The 22929-nt window shown below is 42.7% G+C and overlaps 1 protein-coding gene and 1 non-coding gene across 3 annotated transcripts in view; one reads left to right on the forward strand and one right to left on the reverse strand.

Moving 5' to 3' along the window:
- Nucleotides 1–13269, reverse strand: part of GABRR1 (gamma-aminobutyric acid type A receptor subunit rho1) — a 37871-nt gene extending 24602 nt beyond the window's left edge. The window contains exon 1 of one of the 2 annotated variants that reach the window (XM_086707406.1): nt 13068–13269. In XM_086707406.1, the coding sequence (XP_086563532.1) occupies nt 13068–13126 (59 nt within the window). In that variant the 5' untranslated portion in view covers nt 13127–13269. Of the gene's footprint in view, nt 1–2860; nt 3360–13067 lie in introns of those variants that run through there. The other variant, XM_025925316.2, reaches the window with a different exon arrangement.
- A 1970-nt stretch (nt 13270–15239) lies between these two features.
- TRNAK-CUU (transfer RNA lysine (anticodon CUU)) lies at nt 15240–15312 on the forward strand. The gene has a single exon. It is a non-coding gene; the product is annotated as a tRNA-Lys (tRNA).
- The last annotated feature ends 7617 nt before the right edge of the window (nt 15313–22929 follow it).

Here is a 22929-nt window from a genome sequence, read left to right on the forward strand (position 1 = left end):
GCCTCCCACCATACTGCTACCAGTGTGATCTCTCCAAAAATGGAAGTCCGCTGAAGCAACTCGGACCCTCTTTACCTTCAGAATCAACTTGAATTCTTTAGCATAGCAAAGCAAGTATAGTAACAGTACTTCCGGCTTCTGGTAGATCAGTTTGCCCTCCCAGAGCAAGAGCTGGCATTTGTCCCAGGGCCTGCGGTGTAGACAGGTTATGCCTCCATTCCTCCAGGGAGGAGAGAGAAACAATAACTATTGATTCATCCTGGAAACATTGCTCAATGCCCTGACATTCTGATGTTTACCAAGCATGGATCTGTGAAAGGAACTCCACCTGGATGTGCCTCCCATGGAGATCTCGGAGGGGAAAAACACTTGAATAATTTGCCAGGGTGGAGACTACAGTGAGGCAAGTGAGAAAAAAACCTAAGGAGGCACTCTCAGGATCATGCAAGCGCCTCCTTCAATTTTGCACCATAGACACCGCACTTGCCTCACCCTGTTCTGTGAGTGTGTTCATCTTGCTTCCCGTTCCATTAGGATAAATTACGAAAAGAAGCCTGGATACAAACTACTAGCATCTTATGAGTTTAGATTCTGGATGAAATTAAGTGATCCCTTTAAAAATTTAAGTTACATATGGGTACCTGGGTGGCTCAGTCAGTTAAGTGTCTGACTTCGGCTCAGGTCATGATCTCACAGTTCGTGAGTTCGAGTCCCACGTCGGGCTCTGTGCTGACAGCTCAGAGCCTGGATCCTGCTTTGGATTTTGCATCTCCCTCTCTCTCTGCCCCTTCCCTGCTTGCACTGTCTCTCTCTCTCTCTCTCTCAAAAATAAACATTAAAAAAATTTTTAATAAATAAAATAATAAAAATTTAGGCACATTAAAACTTAATCTGGTTGGTGGATATATAAATTGGATCCACCAATCTGGAAAACAGTTCGGCCAAATATATTTGGAGATTTAAGGTTCTTGTGCCACTTCTAGGAGTCTATTCTAATTAAAAAATCACATATGTAGGGGCACCTGGCTGGCTCAGTCAGTAGAGCATGTGACTAGCCCAGGGTCTTGAGTTCAACCCTTATGTTGAGGATAGAGCTCACTTAAAAATAAACATGTATGTAAACAACTATTCTCATATACAAAGATATTCATGTATAATATTTATAATACTTAAATGGTGGTACATTTTGCATTATAATGCAGTCACTCAAGTGATAATTATGTAGACATTAAATAAGTAAACATGCAGACAAAACCATATAAATATAATGAGTTTACAAAACTGGACATATAGAATAATCCCAAACTAGTCAATACCCAGGACATGCTTAGAAAAAAAATAATAAAAGATTGAAAGAAAATGCACAAAAATGTTAACATTAACACCCATAAACTTCTGAGCTTAGGGATTACGGGTGGTTTTTGTGTGTTTCTAAAACATTTTTCCCATTTTTTAAAATGTTAAATAATGGTCATGTATAACTTTCATAATAAAAAAAGAAAGTTCTTTTAAGCAAAATTTTTTTTTTAAAGAAAATCTGTTTCACTCTCTGGGACTTCTCTTCACCATTGGTATTTACCAACTGGTCGCCACTCCAACTCTGGTTTAGGAGAGAGGCTGAGAAGTTTTTGACGACAACCAATAGGGTTTGTTGCTGTTGTTGCTTTTAATCCTCATGAGCACATTTGGTTCAGATAATCTCTATGGCTGTAGCGCTCCACAAATTCCACTGTCTGCCCAAGCAACTCCTGACTCTGACAGAACCAGGGCATATGGCTTGTACACAGCAGTCCCCCTCAGCGTCCAGGATTTACCGCGATCTCCGGATATTTCAGCGCCTAGCTTTGCGATGTTGCTAAAATATCCTGAAACAAGTGCTGTGAGCCATAGCTGGCTGTTCGGAAGCCTGTGGGGGGTAGGGAGGCTCTCAAGACCCAGGAGGGGGACATGGAGGAGCTAGATACCCAGCTCTCTCATTAGCCCTGAACGCTAGAAAGCTGGATTTCCTTTCACATAAATTGATATTTCTGACCTCTATTTGTATTTACATCCAGAGATAAGGAGCCCTGAAGCTTAATTTGGACCCAATGCCGATAAAGAAACTGAGAGTCAAGATGCCCTTGCTGCCTCTATTTCCTCATCAGTAAAGAGAGCTGGATTAGGTTTTCTCCAAATGGGCTATTTTATTGATAAATGTCGGGCAAGCAGGTGTGCCAGTGTGCACTTAATCACCAGCACCCTCATCAGAGCTGCCTGAGAGGCCGAGTGTCAGAGGGTGTCTGTTTCTGCCTCAGATGCCGCTCGGACACCACTTCAGCCAGGGTGGCACATACCGTTGGCATCGAGCAAGGGTCCGGTCTGCAGGCAGGTCCATCCTTGCACCCTTTCCGCTTACTGGTAGGGGATGATCCAATGATCCATCTAGCCAGACAGCTTGAAGAAAGCTGCCTTGTTTTCTTTTAAAAGATGTTAAAAAGGACCCACAAATCTAACAGAAATAATTAGAACTAACAGAATCATTTTCACTAATTAGAGGTCCCATGGAATTTGCAGACTTGTTTCCACCTAGGTTGCAGACATCAAATAAATGCCTTTAATTTTTTAAGAAACATACATATATTCTTTTTTCCCAGAGTCTATCTTTCACCCAGGACAATTCATAAGAGATTTAAGAATATGCAACGGTAGCACTATATCTAATCTAGCATCATTAAAAAACAACAACATAATTCTAACTTCCTAAAAGATAGAAAGCAGGAGAACAAAGGGAAAAGTGGGGAAAGGCATCCACATAAAACACAGTATTATGGAAATGATTCTGGAACAATACCATTAGCTCTATCCCTAAAAGTCCACTCACCTGCCCTTCTTAGACATCTCGTGTATTTCTCTTCTTCGCCAATGCACTCTGCTTTCAGTGGCCAAAACCCATCCCCACCACAACAGGAAGATGCCAACTTTCATATTCTGGACAGCCACCATGGGTTTCCAAATCCAAATGGTTCTCTCAAGAAACAGCAAAAAGGAAAAGGATGTTCTTTTTGTCTCTTAAGACATTATTGGTCTGTTCATTATTACAAGGATGTTTACTCATAAAAAAAAAAAAAAATCAACCCACAGTATGCAATCTGGAGAGCAGGAGAAAGCAATTTCCACTAAACCTATAAATCCTCCTACGTCAGATGTCAGGGATTTTCTGAACTGAGGTTGAAGCCCTGTGTTCCTGTCGAACAATTATTTCGACCAGTCTAAATTAGTTCATCATCAGATGCGGTGAGTATGTTAGTAAAGGTCTGTATTTTCTGGTCCAGTGAATAGAAGGAAAACGGACCAAAGCAATTTCCAAAATGAGAAATGCCAGAGGTGCTGAACCACTTCCTATGCCAAGTTAATGAGCTCCTCCCTGGATCTATTTTAAGCTTCCAGCCATTATTATTTGCTTTAGCTGAAGGCTGGATTTGTACAGAGCCCCGCCCCCACTCCTTCCTATACTGAATCCACAGAACCTCTGGGCTTCCTACCTGGGCAGGTTTTCTATATGGCTGAGGTTGGGAGGGCTAGTGGGGAAGAGGCTTTTTTGTCTTCATTTGCACAGAAAGAACTAAATTTTCTTGTCAGCTGTATTATTTGTATTATGAACTTCTCTAGACTTTTCACATTTAAAAAAATACCAGAAATAAATTAACAGTAGCCATTAAGTCTGTGTTATCTATTGTTAAAAACAACGGGCCCAAAATGGAGTCACTTAGGCTAAGCTCCATGTCACCAAATCAAGACTTACTTTCAGCTCTCCCAGAAATGGAATCTTTTTTTTTTTTTAAGTTTTGTTTATTTTGAGAAAGAGGGAGAGAGAGACAGTAAGCACATGAGCAGGGGAGGGGCAGAGAGAGGGAGAGAGAGAATCCCAAGCAGGCTCTGCACTGCTCATGCAGAGCCCAATGTAGGGTTCGAACTCAGGAACTGTGAGATCATTACCTGAGCTGAAGTCAAGAGTCTGACACTTAACCAACTGTGCCACCCAGGAGTCCCCAGAAATGGAATCTTAAATCAGTCAATCAGGAATCGCCTAATTAGCACTAGTTAGGTAATCTACCTGACAGACCCTTGTCATCCCCTAAAAAAAAAGCAATCTTGCAATAACCAGTCCACTTAAAAAAAATTTTTTTTTTAATTTTTTTTTTCAACGTTTATTTATTTTTGGGACAGAGAGAGACAGAGCATGAACGGGGGAGGGGCAGAGAGAGAGGGAGACACAGAATCGGAAACAGGCTCCAGGCTCTGAGCCATCAGCCCAGAGCCTGATGCGGGGCTCGAACTCACGGACCGCGAGATCGTGACCTGGCTGAAGTCAGACGCTTAACCGACTGCGCCACCCAGGTGCCCCCCCCCAAAAAAATTTTTTTTTAATGTCTATTTATTTTTTGAGAGAGACAGAGTGTGAGCAGGAGAGGAACAGAGAGAGAGGGAGACACAGAATCACAAGCAGGCTCCAGGCTCCGAACTGTCAGTACAGAGCCCGACATGGGGCTCAAACTCATGGACCACGAGAGCATGACCTGAGCTGAAGTCACCACTTAACCAACTGAGCCACCCAGGCGCCCCTAACCAGTCCACTTTTTTGTCAAGTATAACTTCTTTGTCGCCCACCTACACTGCACTTCTGCTTCTACAAATCTCTCATTTTATAGAACTCCTCAGAGCTCTTTCCTAGCTACTAGATTAGATGTTGCCTGATTCAGGAATCAGATCATGAATGAATAAGATCTTCAAAATGTACTCAGTTGAATTTCTTTTATTGTTTATTTATTTTGAGAGAGAGAGAGAGAGAGAGAGAGAGAGCAGGGAAGGGGTAGAGAGAGGGAGAGAATCCCAAGCAGGCTCTGCACTTTTGGTTCAGAGCCCATGCTAGGCTCAAACTCTCAAACTGTGAGATTCATGACCTGAGCCAAAATCAAGAGTCAGACACTCAACCGACTGAACCATGCCTCTTCAGCTGAATTTTGTAAACATCATAGTTTTTCTTTTCTTTTTTCTTTTTTTTTTTTTTTGTTCAAAAGACTGCTATAATCAACTGGCCAGAGTTTGTGTCTTCACCAAAGAAAAGCAGTCTCAGAATCTCATGGAAGAAGACAGCACAAGGTCCTTCAAACTACTGACTCTTCAAATCTTGGCTGACATGGCTTGGATAATTTTCAGAGAATTTTAGCAGAAGTTAGTTGGGATTTCCAGGCCTCTTTATAGTTGAAAAGCAGACAGTTTCATGAAACTGCTAACCCGACATCCATCAGAATGAGAATTAATTATATAAGATTGAACCAATTACTGCAGGAAATTGTATTGAGGTTATTTGGAATATTGTTGATTTGCTTTAATGCTCTATTTACTGGATGTGTAAAGAAGCCTTTTCTTTTTCTTTTTATGCTCTATGCTATTCACAATAATTTTTTAAATTCTGCTGTTGTAAACTAAAATGAGACATTTAAAAATGATATATGATTCTCACCAACAGTCAATTACCCTCCTTGGAATTCAGAAACTTACCTAGTCTCTTTACTTTTCAATACAGTTATTTACATATGTTCCATAAGAATCTGTCCTCCTTTTTGCCAGAATATAACTAAAAGACTCCATTGTGCAATCAAGGCCTTGCCTGAAATATTGTCATCATCATACTCAGTTGACTAGATGTGACTGACAAGCCATTTTAAAGAACAAAGTTTGGGGGCACCTGCCTGGCTCAGTGGGTAGTGCGTGACTCTTGATCTCGGGCTTGTGAGTTAAAGCCTCATGTTGGGTGTAGAGACTACTTAAAAATAAAATCTTTTAAAAATAAATTAATTTAAAAAATAAAGAACAAAATTAGGCTGTAATTATGGAGTCAACGTCTGCAAAGTCCTCTGAGGAAAACTGGCCTGGACTACCCTTTTTAGGTAGTAAGAAAGGTCATTTCAAAGGTAAGCCATTGGGGTAGTTTTCAAAACCTCAGGAAGAGAGGAACTTGCCCAAAGGTACTGCAGCTAAAGGCTGGTGGAGGATCTTGGGACAACAAATAAGACATGCTTTTCTTTTTTTTTTTTTTTTTTTAAATTTTTTTTTCAACGTTTATTTATTTTTGGGACAGAGAGAGACAGAGCATGAATGGGGGAGGGGCAGAGAGAGAAGGAGACACAGAATCGGAAACAGGCTCCAGGCTCTGAGCCATCAGCCCATAGCCTGACGCGGAGCTCGAACCCACGGACCGTGAGATCGTGACCTGGCTGAAGTCGGACGCTTAACCGACTGCACCACCCAGGCGCCCCAAGACATGCTTTTCAAAGTCCAGTCTAAGATTCCTTATGATAACTTGTAGGTAGGAGTTAACTTGGTACCATTTGGTGCTGTATTACCCTAGATTTTGCAAAGCAAGCTGAAAGAGGCCTCTCTGATCAATCAACAATCTTGATGCCCCTATTTTAAGTAATCAGCCAAACCTAAAGTGACCAGCTTTTTTTGGTGACCAAGAATAATCTTTGAAATTATGTATGATCACAGGGGGAAGGAAGTCTGTCAGGAAAAGCTGTCAGATATTGAAATGGTCGAAAGAGATTATTGCATGTCCTTACAGTAGAATGCAAAGCTTTGTCCAATGGACCCTCCTCATTCTATAACGATGTGGCCTTTGATTGTCTTTGACCAGGTTATTTTACAGCGCCATAACAGTAGACATTAACATGTAGAAAACTGACAGTAATATATTTTTTCTGCCCATAACTATGCAAACTATTCCTTTTTTCCAGTAGAGAATACAAATCTCTATAAATCAAATCCTCAAATGTACTAGTTGTAATATCTTATTGGTCCTCTAACCAATTAATGAGTTAAATAAAAACTTTGACATGTGTCATAGTTATATGAAAGTTGTGATTAGATCTTCTTATATAAATTATCCCTTAACAGCACTCAATAAATAGATGTTGAAAATAATTCAACATATAGAAATAAAGGCAGAATATGTGATGTCTCCAGAAGTCAATGCAAGCCAAGCATGATTAGATCATTGGTGGGGAGTTGCTGACCTGAAGAGCCAAAGTGGCAAAGAAAAAAGATTCTGGGGCTGAGTACATAAAAATCTCCAGGTTGAGAAGTCATTGAAGGGACCATCAAATGGCTCTTTGATGCTCATTTTGGAAAATGCATTTCTTTCTTGTTTGGAGGACCCTGGGCATAACCAAAGAGAGCTAATCCAGATGGCCTCAAATATGCATTTCCAATCTTCTCTCAGTAGCTTAGCAGAGAGCCAGCTCAGCAGGTCTGAGTTAGCTCAATGGAAGGACGGGCTGATGCTAGATGCCCAGCCTTCCCAATTAGGCCACTTCCCCCACCAGAAAGCTCCAATGGCAGAGCCCTAAGGGGAGGAACCCTGTCTTAGAGCCCTTTCTGTATTTGGACCTAGCCAACCATACCCAGCCCAAGCACCCTTCTTGGGGGGATCATGAGGGCTCAAAAAGTCATGTGCACTTTGCTACTTCCCTACTTATAGGTGTTTATTTATTTATTTATTTATTTATTTATTTATTATTTTTAAGTAGGTTTCACACCCAGTGTGGAGCCCATGGTGGGGCTTGAACTCATAACCATGAGATCAAGACCTAAGTTGAGATTAAGAATGGGACGCTTATCCGAATGAGCCACCTAGGTGCCACCCTACTTATAAGTGTTCTTAATAAATGTTTTTTCTCCCATCAACACCATGTGACTCTATTGCAGAGAATATCCATGACATTTTTTCAAGACAAGGACATAAGAGGGGTTTATAAAGAGTATATGTGGTCTAAGAGCACCAGTTGGGGCTAACATCCAGATTCAGGAAGGTAGAGGGGTTAGAAATCATAATCCAAGGCTTATCGAGGACCCACACTGACCGACTCAAGTATAGTATTTCCAGACCAATTTTAAAAACCACTGTTTTTGACCAAATCCTCCTTTTCCTTTATTTAGCATGACAATCTCTCTTTCTAATTTCTTTTTTTATTCCTCAATTATCATGGCCTTCTCTACATCAATGCAGGAACTCCAGAGTAGTAATTCCTTCAGTAGAGAAAGGAACAGGCAGTAGTTGAGGCTAGTTTGCTTTCTCATTGCTTCTTCTAAGCTCTTCAAGTGTCTCCTTGCCTCTGGCCCTCAGAACCAGCCCAACACTCCATGCCCAAGGCACTCACTGACCAAGAGGGTCAACTTCAGACACCACACTCCTGGTTGCTCCAAGACAATGGCCCTGGGCCTTCATGAACTGTTTCCAAGTTACTCACTCCAGAACATTCTCTACATGCACACCAATTTTGCTCTGACTCTGAGCTCAGTGTCTAAATGTGGTTTCCCAGCTTTGGACTGAGGTTTGCCAGGAGGGAAATCTGAGATAAGAGATGCCCTAGTGGCTCCTGTGATAAACAGATTTCATATCTGTTCTTTCCCTTTTCTAATTACTCATTTACTGTTATCTCCCTGAACAAGATTTCAGTCATCAATGAGACATATCTCTTTTGCTCATCATTTAGAATCTTAGCTGGCTCACAGGAGGTGCTCAATAAATATTTAGTGAATGAATAATGAACATATTAAATGCCCAATGCTTTTATTTCCTAAGGAAGAAAATACATAAATACATTTAATTTTTTTCTAAGTTTAATTCTGAAGCATTTCAAAATATAGGAAACAATTTCAGATACTCATGTATTGATAGGAAAATGTTCAACAATGTTTGAAACAAAAAATATTTTTCTCTCACCTTGAAAGTTCATCCAAACCCATCCTATGTAGCTCATCGTTTTTATAAAATAACCTCTCCTGATCACAATAACTCATCTTAAGTTCTCTCTGTGTGTACTGGTATCACTTATTCTGTACTGCAAACGGCATTTTCTTAAATGTTTATTTTTGAGAGAGAGAGAGAGAGACAGAGTATGAGTGGGAGAGGGGCAGAGAGAAAGCGAAACACAGAATCCGAAGCAGGCTCCAGGCTCCGAGCTGTCAGCACAGAGCCCAGCGTGGGGCTCCAGCTCACAAACTGCGAGATCATGACCTGAGCCAAAGTCAGACACGTAACCAACTGAGCCACCCAGGTCCTCCAAGGTTAGCTCCAGGTTAACATTTAATTATCTACTGCCTAAAATGGTTGGCTACTTATTTCACATACACTGTACTAGCCTTCTTTCTCTAAGGGCAATATAAAATGTCATTAACTGTATCTTATTCATCTTTTCATCACAGCGGCACCCAGCACAAGACTTTGTACACTGTTGGTTGAAAAATTACATTCCTTTTTGATTCTTTATTTCTCATAATTATGGTCAAAAAAGAAATGTTTCATGAATGCTTAGACAAATACATGTTTCATGAATGCTTATCTGGTGATTCTCTGAACAATCTCTCAGACATTTGGCCAAAATCCTTGGGAGGTTGGGCACTCGGTCTCCTTCTTATGAGGCAACCCCTACTTCCTGTTTTGGCAAGTTCTTTCCAGTAGGAGCCACAAGTGAGTTTTTAAAATGTAATTTTTAGTTTAATTTGATTAGAAGTTATGAACATCAACTAGCAACAGAATCAGTAAGAAAAATACGTATATAGTCTCCCACCTTTGAAACAGAGAATGAAGGAAGGCAGCACTAACAATTCCTATTTTTTTTAACTATCATGGTTTGCCATTTTGGATGACTTGAATTTTTCCCCTCCATCAGACTAAAACTAGTAATGAGAAGAGCACTTATGACATACAGAGTATTTTCAGTATTTTCACATCTTGGGTGACTTTGGATATGTTTTGACTTGCTGTACTGCAATCTCTCATTTGGAATAATCCTTCTAAGCCACAGATCCATCTAGGACTAGCAATAAATAATAAGTACCTATAAAGTGCTATGTCAATGAAAAGAATGATATCACTGAAATAATTTGCAGCAACCTTTTCAACAAGTAACCTGTATAAAAGCAATAGATCGTTTAAAAGTAGTCAAAAGTAGTGCCTCTCGGGGCGCCTGGGTGGCGCAGTCGGTTAAGCGTCCGACTTCAGCCAGGTCACGATCTCGCGGTCCGTGAGTTCGAGCCCCGCGTCGGGCTCTGGGCTGATGGCTCAGAGCCTGGAGCCTGTTTCCGATTCTGTGTCTCCCTCTCTCTCTGCCCCTCCCCCGTTCATGCTCTGTCTCTCTCTGTCCCAAAAATAAATAAACGTTGAAAAAAAAATTAAAAAAAAAAAAAAAGTAGTGCCTCTCAAGAAACGAATCTTAACTACAGAGTACAAACTGATGGTTACCAGAGGGGAGTTGGGGGGATGGGCGAGTTCGGTGATGGAGATTAAGGAGTGCATTTATCATGGTGAGCACTGAGTAATGTATAGAATTGTTGAATCATAACATTGTGCGCCTGAAACTAATATAACACTGTATGTTAACTATACTGGAATTTTTTAAAAAGATAAAAAATTAAAAGTAGTGGTCCTCGACCACTATTTCAGTCCACCCACTGGACTGAAGACTACTGGGTGACTTTGGCAAAAGCCAAGGGAGTCCATCAATCTATACAGATACTATATCTGCAAAAAATAGAGGCTTGACTCAAGCAGGCTTAAAAAGGAACGTATTATCTCACAAAACAAGAAATCCAGGCTGCAGGTTTGTTTGATTTAGTGGTGTCATCAAAAACTCAGGTTCTTAAAAAACAACAATTCAGGTTCTTTCCTTCTTTCATTCTTTTATGTGTTTTCTGTTTCCTTACTCATGGTTGCAATATGGCTGCCAACGGCAGTAAGTTTCCTTATTCATATCCAGTGGGAGAGAAAGAGAGAACACCTCTTCCCAGACCGTGGAAGAGAAGCCCTTCCCTTAAGTTTGACTGGGCCAAGTAAGGTCATAAGTCCATCGCTGGACCAGTTACCTTCACTGGGGAAAATGTGATCTGATTGAGTTGGAATAATCAGGATCCACCTCTGGATTGGAAATGGAGCAGATGCTTGAACGAAACTGGAACTGTGACTCAGGAAGGAGGAAAACAGGGTGAAAGCTGGCTCAGCCACCAGTGGTACTCACCACAGGTGTGAAGTCTGTGCACTGTGAAGACTAATGCACGACCTGCCTTTGCTGCTGTTTCCAACCGCCTTAGTGGCTTCTATGATCGATCAAATGCAAACCCATTTTAGAAGTGTTTTGCAAGTACAGCTGAATTCATAAGGGCCTTCAGCCATATATTTTCTCCACCTAGTGATATTTAAATTATGACTACAGGGGCGCCTGGATGGCTCAGTCAGTAAAGCACCCGAGTCTTGATACCAGCTCAGGTCATGATCTCATGGTTTGTGAGATCCAGACCCACATGGGGCTCTGCTCTTATAGCATAGAGTCTGCTTGGGATTTTCTCTCTCCCTCTCTCTCCGCCCCTCCCCTGCTTGCTCTCTCTCTCTCAAAATAAATAAACATTAAAAATTTTCTTTTTAATTACGACTACAGTCATCTGATTAGGAAGGAAAGAAGGAAGGAAGAAAGGCTGTTTGTGATGTCAATCTATCAATTACATCACTGATCCTGTGCGGAGTCAGTGCAGCCCTGTCTCCCTCTGCTGGAATCATGTTAAAATTGTTAAGGCACCTTTTTATCATTTCCAAGTCTGTCTTTAACTGAAACACAGAGGCTTCTAGGTTCAAGTATAACTTCATAAAATGTCCCCTAGTTTCTTGTTGGTGGAGTTTGATATGCTTGTCACAGTTCCAGGGGAGTCGCTGTGGAGAAAAAAGGAAATACTGTGAGGTCAATCTATTCCTAAAGCCCCAGTGACCGTTTGGAGCCCTTCGTGGGGTAGCTGGGATTTAAGCAGGGTGTTGATGTGAGGCTCCCTCAGTGGCATGATGTGGTCTGAGAGCTAAATGCAAAACACAAGGACTTCTTTCATTGTCCCCAAACCAACCCAATTGCTGAATAATTGCAGTTTGCTATTGAGTGGTCCTGTGGCATTTACAAAACACTGTTATATCCAGGGTTCCATTTGGCCCCGAGAACCAGCCCTGGAAGCAGGCACAGGAGTACTACTTCTACTTCATCCACAAGAAACCTGAGGCCCCAAGACATTAAGTTATTTCTCCCAGGACATGTGGGTAGTAAACAGGAAAACTTGTACTTTTGATCCCAGAGCCTGTGCTTTTCCATTGACTCTAACCCCTCCCCCTTCCTGAAATGGCTGGTCTGCAAAATGATATTATTTGTCACATAGTCTTCTTCTTTTTTAAATTTTTTTTAGTGTTTATTTATTTTTGAGAGAGAGACAGAGTGTGAACGGAAGAGGTGCAGAAAGAGGGAGACACAGAATCCGAAGCAGGCTCCAGGCTCTGAGCTGTCAGCACAGAGTCCGACACAGGGCTCGAACCCAAGAGCTGTGAGATCATGACCTGAGCCAAAGTCAGACACTTAATCCACTGAGCCACCCAGGTGCCCCTGTCACACAGTTTTTTTATTTAACATGTTGCCCAAAGCATTTAGAAGACATCTCAGATCTTTTAGTTAATTAGTTCTGGATTCTTCCCTGCTAATTAGGGGAAATGATTCATTTGAACGAAAGAGAGGCTTTTTGGCCACAGTAAGAATGGATTCTTTGACTAAGAAGCCACGTTTGGAACTGCTCAACACTTGAAGAAAAGAATGTAATTTAATTTTACCATAAAATAAACAACAGGCTTAAACTGAACTCAGCAGCAGCAAAGAAGGATGTAACAGTTGTGCAATTTTTAATGTCTGACTATTTAACTTTTTGTAGCATGTGACTGCCTTGACTCCCAGATTAACTTTCGTTGCATACCATTTCTTAAAATAAATTAACATAAATTTCACTGTCTCTTTGAATCTGTTGAAAAATAAAAACAAAATGGCTAGCCTCAGAGTGTATTCATTTGTCTCCAGTTTTTCAAATGACTTGGTTCTTTGCTTTAAGGAGAGAAAAAACACTGGAGACCCTTAAGAGTCAGTGAAATGAATGCTTTTTTGTAGATTTGTGTCCACTTTCTGCCCTCTGAGGGCCAATACTGGGCTTTCCTTAGGGACTTCTGAACTCACCCCAAATCTTGCTCCATACTCTGCCATTCCAGCAGGAGAACATCCAGGATAGCTCCCATGTGATTATAAATTCACAGGTTAGTGGAGGATTGCAGTCCTTCATCAACGATAGATAGAATCATGTCTTGGTCACTGATGGATAGAATCATGACCATTCCAGCTGGGGGAGGTGTTGGTGCTCCCCAAGTTCATCTACCTCATTTATGAACAGAAAGCAGATCCAGATGGGTAATTTGGTTTGGGCTGCTTTTTCCAAGTGGCTACAAAGTTGTAGGAGGTTCTCATTCTTATTAGCTCCATTTAGGTACCACTGGTAACTTCCTGTTTTAGTCAATGCTGAAGATAGATAGCCAATCCCTGGTGATGTGGTTGTGGGGGCCATAACTCCTACTTCTAATTTTTCTGCAGAAAATGCTAAAAAAAGCAGCACAGGTGGTTTTCTCAGCCTGTTCTTCTCGGGTTGAATATTCAGTTTCAGGAGTTGCTAAATTTCACCTAACTTTAGAATTTCCACAACTCACATTCTGAAACCTCAGTGTTAGGGACATGTAATATTTTAGATAACCATGATCATTCTGCTTAAAAACTGAACTTTATTTTCAGATCAATTTGGAGGTGTTAATTAGTGGTCCCCAGGAATTTTATTTTAAGTTTTTATTTATTTATTCATTTAAGTAAGCTCTACACCCAACGTGGGGCTCAAACTCATGATCCTGAGATCAGAGTCGTAGTCTCTTCCCACTGAGCCAGCCAGGTGCCCGCCCCTCTTTTTTTTTTTTTTTTTTTAAGGAGTGGTCCCCAGTAATTTTAAAAGAAAAAAGAAAAAGGGGCACCAGGGTGGCTCAGTCGGTTAAGCGTCCCACTTCAGTCCAGGTTGTGATCTCACTGTTAGTGAGTTTGAGCCCTGCGTCAGGCTTTCCCTGTCAGCACTGAGCTTGCTTGTGATCCTCTGTCTCCCTCTCGCCCCTCCCCTGCTCGTGCTCTTTCTCTCTCTCAAAAAACAAATAAACATTTTAAAAGTAAATAAATAAAAGAAAAAAGAAATGCTGTGCTGTCCTTCCCCTCTCCCCAGTCCCCACCCAAAAATGCAAGGTGCCTTCTGACTCAGTTGTCCACAGCGTCTCGGACAGAAGGGGGTGCAGCCTGAAGTACAGGGGTCTATAAGAAGCAAGGCCAAATGTCCAGGCAGTGAGGATAGACATGCCAGTAAATGACCAAATGGTCTTGGATATGGGGATGCTTCCTTCTTAGCATTCAGTGCTGCAGGGTGTTTCCCACCTCACCAGGGCACCAAACTGTGTGTCCTGGGAAAGTAGGAGCTCACAGGATCTGTTCCATCCTGTGGGTGGTTCTGATTATCTCATAAATGCAGAGTTTTCGCTGAGAATATGGCTGACCCAGCAGTCTCACCACAAACCTCCAGGAAGACCGAAATGGGAAATCAGTAAGATTTTAGGCAAACTTGCAGTTTCCTTCTGTTATATCTTGGAGACAACTTACCAACAAATCTGAATATAGCAACCCTCCCACAAGGAAATAAAGGCGGTGGATGAAGACGATTACTGTAAAGTGAGCTGCTAGGAGGAGGTATAATGACATGTTTTTAGAAAGGCAGATGGCACAATAGTAACAGCTCAGATTCGAGCCAGTTCTATGGATTCAAATCCCATTTATGCCGTTTATACCTGTGTGGCCTCTGAGAGGTAGACCTGTCCGGGCCCTGAGTTCTTCATCCATAAAATGGGAATGATAGCAGTAGTGTTTACCTTTTAGGAAGGTAAATGAGTGAATAAACAAAACATGCATGACACATGTGAAATATTCCACCGTAAGCTTTTAAGGGAAAAGCGTGTGAATTTGTCAGAGACAACACTACCACCTTGCACTCACACAGAGCTTTAAGCTGACAGATACCTTGTATGCTTTCTCTCATTTGCTTCTCAAAAAAAAAAAAAAAAAAAAAAAAAAAAACCCTGCGAGGTAAGCTAGGTAAAAACTAGTGCCTCCATTTTACACAAAAGAAAACTAAAAGTCCAAGAATTTCTCCACTGTAAAATGGAGCAATTAATCAGGAGTGACTCATTTCTAAATTGTAAAGCATTTTCAGACCAAGCCTACTTCCTTCATTTGATTGCAATTGGAAGACAACAACTTTTCAAAAGCACATGAACTGCCCAGCTAGCTCAGTCGGTAGAGCATGAGACTCTTAATCTCAGGGTCGTGGGTTCGAGCCCCACGTTGGGCGGTTACTTTTCCTTTCTCTGAGACACCTGGGTGGCTCAGTCAGTTAAGCATCTGACTCCGGACTCTTGAACTGGCTCAGGTCATGATCTTATGGTTCATGAGCCCGCTTCAGATCCTCTGTATCCCTCTCCCTCTGCCCCTCCCCTGTTCTCTCTCTCTCTCTCAAAAATAAACACTTTAAGCTCATGAATTCCCCCCACTTCCTCTCCCCCATCTCAAAAAGAAATAAACTTTTTTTTTTTTAAGTTCATGAATTGGTAATTGTTCCCTTCATCCTCCCATCGTCCACAAACTCCTCATTCACCCAAAGCACGGTTCCAGATGCATGCTTGTGCCTCAGAGCTTTAGTCGAGTATCTTTGATGAGCATGTTTCTGTGATAAGTCAAGAATATACTCACACACACCTGTCAGTTTCCTTATTTATAAGCTACAAATTTATTACTTACAGATTTATTTAAGTTATTTATTATAGTTATTATAGAAAGCTTTACTTCTCCAAACTGAAAATGATCTAAATGTCTATCAACAGGAGAATGGATAAAGAGATCATGCTTTATTCATACAACGGGATACTACTCAGCAGCAAATAGGAATGAACTACAGATACTTGCAACAACATGAATGAAACTCAGAAATGGATGTTGAATGAAAAAAGCCAGACACAAAAGAGTACATACCTTATGACTCCATGTATATGAAGTTTGAGAAATGACAACACAAATCTAGTGGTGATAGAACCCACAGCAGTGGTTGTGAGGTTAGGGGGAGGTGGACATAAGGACTGACTGGAAATAAGGCATAAGATTTGTCAGAAAGGTTCTGTCTCTTGATAGGAAGGTGGGTTACTGGGTATACACACTTGCTGAAACTCACTAAACAATACACTTAATTAAGATCTGCGCATTTCATTGCATGTAAAACATACGTCAATAAAAGCTGTCAGCTGTAGGTAGTTTACACAGTAATAGTTTATTAAAAGGTAGCTTTTCCAGAAATACAGATATGACTAGACATGCCAACCATGTAGATGCCCATATTCATGTGGACTATTGATTAACATGAAGTAGACAAGAACAGAAGAGGATTATAGAAAACGAAAGATGGCTTTGTTCTTGGATATTATGACCTTAAGGTAGGCAGTAACTTGAATCACAGGCACACAAATGGTCCAAATTACTAACGCATTAACTAACACATTGTTATTCACAATATATTGTTTTAAATGTAGTCTTGTTTCTTTTATTAAGAAAGAAGTTCCAGAACAATAGACTCCAACTACTTACCTCACTCTGGTATTTTTCTTATTATTACTTTTTAAATGTTTATTTATTTTTGAGAGAGAGAGAGAGAGAGAGAGCAGGAGCAGGGAAAGGGCAAAGAGAGAGACACAGAATCTGAAGCAGGCTCCAGGCTCTGAGCTGTCAGCACAGAGCCACACGCAGGGCTCAAACTCATGACCATGACCTGAGCCGAAGTCGGATGCTTAACCGACTGAGCCACTCAGGTGCCCCTCTTATTGTTAATATACTTATATCATATTTGCTGATCGACTCAATTTCTAAAGTTATTCAAACTCAGAAGAAGCTCTCCTCTGTGTCACATTTACATCCTTCAAGCCAGCAGGAGATCTCAAAACAATGTACTACTGTTAACAAAGAGGATGGGGGGGGCGGTGACTCAGGGCGAACCCTTCATTATTCCTGGGAAAACAATCTCAGACTGATAATCACCTTGGAGGGTGTTCTGTTCTCTTGATTCTAGTATTCGAGGCCCCTTAGAGTGTGAGGGGGACAGACCAGCTCAGCCCCTGGAGACAACAGTCACGCAAACAGGTGGAACAGTTAGTGAGGGTACGGGCTTTAGGCCCTCACAGTCTATCCCAAGGAGAATGGCCTCAGATTTGCTAACCCCATTTGCTTGTCCCTAAAATTGGCAGAGTTGGAGGAAATAAAACTCCTGCCCTCTTTCAAAATAAACGATGGCAGGGACTCAGTTCCCAGGTCCTATTTCTGGGCATAGAAACATTCCAAGTCTCTGAGCTCAGTAGTAACAGAAGTTCCTGGCATCAACACAATGCTTTAGAAAGACCCATGTATCTCTGCCCTGCTTCACACTTGAGAATAGGAACAAGAAGGTATCTGGGTGAGAGGAAGGGAGGAGGCAATGACTGAACATTTTGTCTTTTCTTATGACCTTCCTAACTGTTCTCAGCTGGGGCTTCATGGAAACAAGTGGCTGTGTTCTTGGGTGGTATGGCAGGAACTGCTCTTTCCTACACTATGTATTTTTCCTTTTCTTCCAGAATACCCTATTTTTACCTAGGTATATGTCTATTCCAAGCAAATACATTTCCCAGCATTCTTTGCAGCTATATGCGGCCATAAGACCAAGTTCTGGCCAATGAGGAAGTGTGCAACAGCCCCCTGGAACTTTCCTTGAAAGATAGCTGGCATGCTTCATTTTTCCTTCTTCCTCCCCTTGCATACATCCTGCCTCTTCAATTGCAGAAAGATCGTTAGGATTCCTAGCACCATCTTGGACCATGAGGTCAAGGGCCACACTCTAAGGGGAGCAAGCAGTGAGCAGGAAACAGCCTGAGTTTTCATGAGACTACATGGAACAGAGCTACTAGAGCATTCTGGATTGCTCCTTGTGGGCTTCTTTCTTTTTAACACCATGTTCTTTACATGTAGCTGAATCTAACTGAAACTGGTGTAGGTGACATTCAGCAAGTCACTAAAAGCAAATGCATAAACCTGGATAGTATTCAATGACACCAAGCCAATTTTTTCAAAGGAGTTTTCTTGAGGCCAGAGATATGCTCTAGGAAACTCAATGAAAAGCATGACTGAGTGAAGAATCCTGAGAGGTGACCCATGTCATCTTCCAACTTCAGAAAAAACACATGAAGTACCAAAGTCTGGGCATTTGTAGGTGTCCCAGTGGGTCACAGGCCTGAGAAGATGGAATCTCCAGACAAAGGGAGAAGTCTTAACCCGAGTCACATGCTGTTACCAATTCATGTCATTTGAGGAGTATTAACTAAATTCTGTAACTGGCAGAAGAGAGTATCTGGGTAAGCATTTTTCCTTTGAAAATTAGCTGTCTGCCAGTATGCAAGTTACTCAACCTCCCTGGGTCTGTTTTCTCATCTGCAAAATGAAGAATGAATCCTCCTCACAGAAAGGGTGCCTGGGTGGGTGGCTCAGTCAGTTGAGCGCCAGACTTCGGCTCCATGTCAAGGGCTCACGCCCCACATGGGACTCACTGCTATCAGCACAGAGGCTGCTTCAGATTCTCTGTCCCCCTCTCTCTCTGCCCCTCCCCCTACATGCTCTCTCTCCCAAAAATAAATAAACATTTTAAAAAAGGAAAGTGGTCCCCCAAACCACGAACTGATCCATGACAAAGTTTTCATCTATCCTTTTGATGAAAATGGCTGGCTGAAATGTAAACCGGATTCTCTTGCGAGGAATTTTATATACTCTGTGATCAGGGTTAGTATTAAAATGTTTGTTGTTTTAGAAATGACTGCAGGGGCACCTGGGTGGCTCAGTTGGTTCAGCATCCAACTTCGGTTCAGGTCATGATCTCATGGTTCGTGGGTTTGAGCCCCGCATCAGACTCTGTGCTGACAGCTCAGAGACTGGAGCCTGCTTCGGATTCTGTGTCTCCCTCTCTCTCTGCCCCTCCCCCACTCGTGCTCTGTTTCTCTATCTCTCAAAAATAAATAAACATTGAAAAAAAATTAAAAAAGAAAAAAAGAAGTGACTGCAATCACAGGGGCACCAGGGTGGCTCAGTCAGTTAAGCGTCCAACTTTGGCTCAGGTCATGATCTCATGGTTTGTGTGTTCGAGCCCCACGTCAGGCTCTGTGCTGACAGCTCAGAGCCTGGAGCCTTCTTTGGATTCTGTGTCTCACTCTCTCTCTGCCCCTGCCCCACTCATGCTCTGTGTCTCTTGAAAATAAATAAATGTTAAAAAAAAAAAGTGACTACAATCACAGATGGAACTGATATTTTGGGTGGTGGGGCATTTTAGGGTGGTAGGGTGGTAGGGTAGACTCCTCTCCTTTGCCTACATTGTATTTTTCCTGGGCCAGGCACTGGGCTGAGTGCTTCAGACAGGTTAACTCACTCCTCACATCCACCCTAAGACGCCAGAATTACCATCTTTTTTCCCCCCAGATGGAGAAACTAAAGCTCAGAGAGATTAAGTACATTGCTCAATGTCAGATGGTTAGCAAAATGCATTCACGGAATCTCCAGCCTCCCGCCTCCACACTGAACACGAGTAGGATATTTCAGTAGCTAACAGGAAACGGCATAGTGTAAGTAAAGCCCCTGGCACAGTGTCTAGCACATAGTGGGTACTTCATTCGTTCCTTCCATATTTACTGGGCATCCACCATGTGCCAAACACTGTTATGCCTTGAGAGACAGCAATTAAGAATATAGATGGAAATCCCTGTCCTGTGGCGCTTACATTCTAGGACTCATTACATCTGTGATGGCATCTTCTGCTGCAGCTTTCACCTACATGCACTCTTTCTGCTCATAGGAGGAATGAAAAAGGTCTGTGGCCATGTTCAACTCTACAACCCTACAATGGCAGAGCAGACATCAGGGGAGAAATGGGGCCCTCGTGCCAACAGCTGCCAGCTTCCTCCCGGAGGCTGAGCAGTGGTGCTCTCTTAGGGAAGAGGAGAGGTGATGGGGACTGGAAGAAGTGGGTGAAGCGTGAAGGTTGGAGGCCAGAAGACCAGGACCCAGGGCTGGGAGCTTTTTCCAAATAGTTTGGGCAGATATGATGTCAGTGCAGAAACCTAAAGTTCTGTGGGTGGTTGGTGCCTACTTGCCCCTCCCACCTCTAACCTCCCTTCCACCTGTGCCACCAACAAGCCAGGCACCTTCGGGATTGATCCGAGCAGTGCCGATGGGAGAAGACTGAGGCTTCCCTGGGGGCCGGTGTGTCTCAGACTCCACAGCTTTCGTGCAGGGAACCATGCCAAGTGAAAGGACTTGGGGTCAGAAGTTCTGTTGCAGTCCTGGCCCTGTAACTTGACGTATTTACCTCTTATCTCCTCTGTGAACCCTACTTCATGGGGTTCTTGGAAAGATGAAAGCACTGGGCACTTGCTTACAGTAGGCTGTCTTCTTTGTTGTGTTGGTTGCTTTGCCCAAGAGCAGGATGAAAAAATTGTTGGGAAAAGAGGAAGGATGAGCTTCTGTTCCTTCCTTACTGTTCCCCCACTCTGGATAGGTCCATTGCCTTGTCCCCACACCCTCTGCTCATTCCTATTCTCCCATCTCTCACCCCTGGAGTAGTCCCTGAAGCACCCCCAGAGAACCCACTGGGTCCCAGGGAACACAGTTTGCAAACCATGCAAACCAAGTCGAGACAATACTCTCCCAAAGAAATTTATTTCAGATTTTAGTATCAGTCTTCAAAAAAAGCATCAGTGTTATTTAAAAGAGAGACAGAGAGTGAAAGAGGACTTCAACTACCTCCATTCTGACCTTGGTCTGTATTTTCTAATTGATTAGGTTCTTCTTTCCAGCTTATCTCTTAACTCAGGCAAAAGACCCTGCAGGCAGAGCATCCTCTGATGGGAACTGAAACTACCCCCTGAGGCAGCAAGCACCGCCCTGAGCCAGCAAGACTCCACTCCGACTCACTCCAGGACAATGTGCAATTTGATCTTCGCTGCCCTCCTGCACTTTCCCACCAACCTTTGTCCCACATTTTCTCACATAAACCTGGAAGTATTTTCAGCACTTTGGAGACAGTCTTTGAGACTCTAGTCTGCTGTCTTCTCAGTGTTGGCCTCACTGAAATAAACTCCTTTCTTCTTCACCACCACTCATTTCTCTGCCTTTGGGTTTTGTCGGTGACAAGTGGCGGAACCTGGTCTGTGTGGGACCCCCGGAGCCAGGTGCTCTGATACCCCTCTGCCCTGGCTACAAGAGTGGGGACCATAATAAAATCAGAAACTCGGGGCGCCTGGGTGGCGCAGTCGGTTAAGCGTCCGACTTCAGCCAGGTCATGATCTCGCGGTCCGTGAGTTCGAGCCCCGCGTCGGGCTCTGGGCTGATGGCTCAGAGCCTGGAGCCTGTTTCCGATTCTGTGTCTCCCTCTCTCTCTGCCCCTCCCCCGTTCATGCTATGTCTCTCTCTCTCTCCCAAAAATAAATAAACGTTGAAAAAAAAAAAAAACTTTAAAAAAATAAAATCAGAAACTCTTGGGGTAGTGGGACTTGGGCACTGAGATTTCTTTTTTTAAACTCCCCAGGTGACTACCATTAGCCAGAGCTAGGAAAGCACGGATTAAGGAGGATAATCACAACATAAAGGAAATTTCTTAATGCTCAAATGCATAAAAATGCTTTGAGGATGCCAGTAAGGTAGTAATAAATTCTGCTTTGGGAAGGAAGAGGATGTCAGGAAATCAACAGAGAGGAGGTGACATTTAAGCTCAACTTTAAATGATGAGCAGGGGTCTCTAAGGCCTTGCCACTTGAAGCATGGTCTGCAGACCAGCAGCTGGAACATCTCCCAGGTGCTTGCTGGGAGTGCAGATCCTGGGTCCCCTCCCACACCTACTGGATGTAAGTGTGCATGTTAACAAGCCCCCCAGTTTACTCATGTGCACTGTAGAATCTGGGATGCCTTGGGCTAAATGGACAGGGTGGAGAAGAGCTTTGCCACCACAAACCTGGTCGGTTTAGATTAAACAATGGTTTACTATAGCCGAGGTTTATCTTTCAATTTCTCTTTTAAAATAAATCCCAAACCTAATGTTCTCAATGGCTGACCCAAATGTCATTTCGTAATGACATCTGAAGGTCTGAGGGTGAGGATTGAGTGCTTTATCCAATCTACTAATGGCGAATGTTTTTATACTATCCGTGCAGATGCTCACCGGTGACTCCGGGGGTGGGACAGGCTGGGACAATGCAGCCTCCCGGCACGGGATTTGGGTCTCTGTGCAAACCGGCCAGCACGTTCACCCTCAGATGGGTTGGGCACGCAGCCTTCCTTGTGGGAACCATTTTAACTCCTGCCACATTTCCTAGTGACCGCGTGGGGGTGGGGGCATCAGCTGCTTCCAATCCAGTGTTAATCCCACAAGCACAGCTGTCTGTTCTTTTGCAAAAAAGGAAAAAGGAAGAGGTCTATGGTGGTGGGGTTATGAATCGTGCTGGTCTGTACCATTTAAACGGGACATGCAACCCCCAAACTATAACCTATTGACTATTTCAAGAGTAAGGAATTTGAGAAACGGCTTGTGCAGGAAGGACTTTCTGACCGTCCCCTGAAGCAAGTCATAACCTTTATGTGACAGCTGCCCTTTCCACACCCACAGGAAAGGAGCACCCTTATCTCCAAAGATGAAGGGACACAGGAAGGAATCTGAAGAAACAAGGCTTGCTAAATCCCCCCACCCCCATTTACTACACTTACCTCATACCTTTTGTCCTATCGTATCTTCCCATGACGCTTCACACTTCATCAAATCTAGCACAAAAACACTCAGGTTTAACCATTTCTTTCGGTCTTCATTTCTTTACAAATCCTCGGTGTCACATGAGACTTACATTAGATAAATATGTATGCT

This window comes from Puma concolor, chromosome B2 (assembly GCF_028749965.1).
Source record: "Puma concolor isolate L17-30 chromosome B2, mPumCon1.1.hap2, whole genome shotgun sequence".
In the NCBI taxonomy this organism is placed as follows: Eukaryota; Metazoa; Chordata; class Mammalia; order Carnivora; family Felidae; genus Puma; species Puma concolor.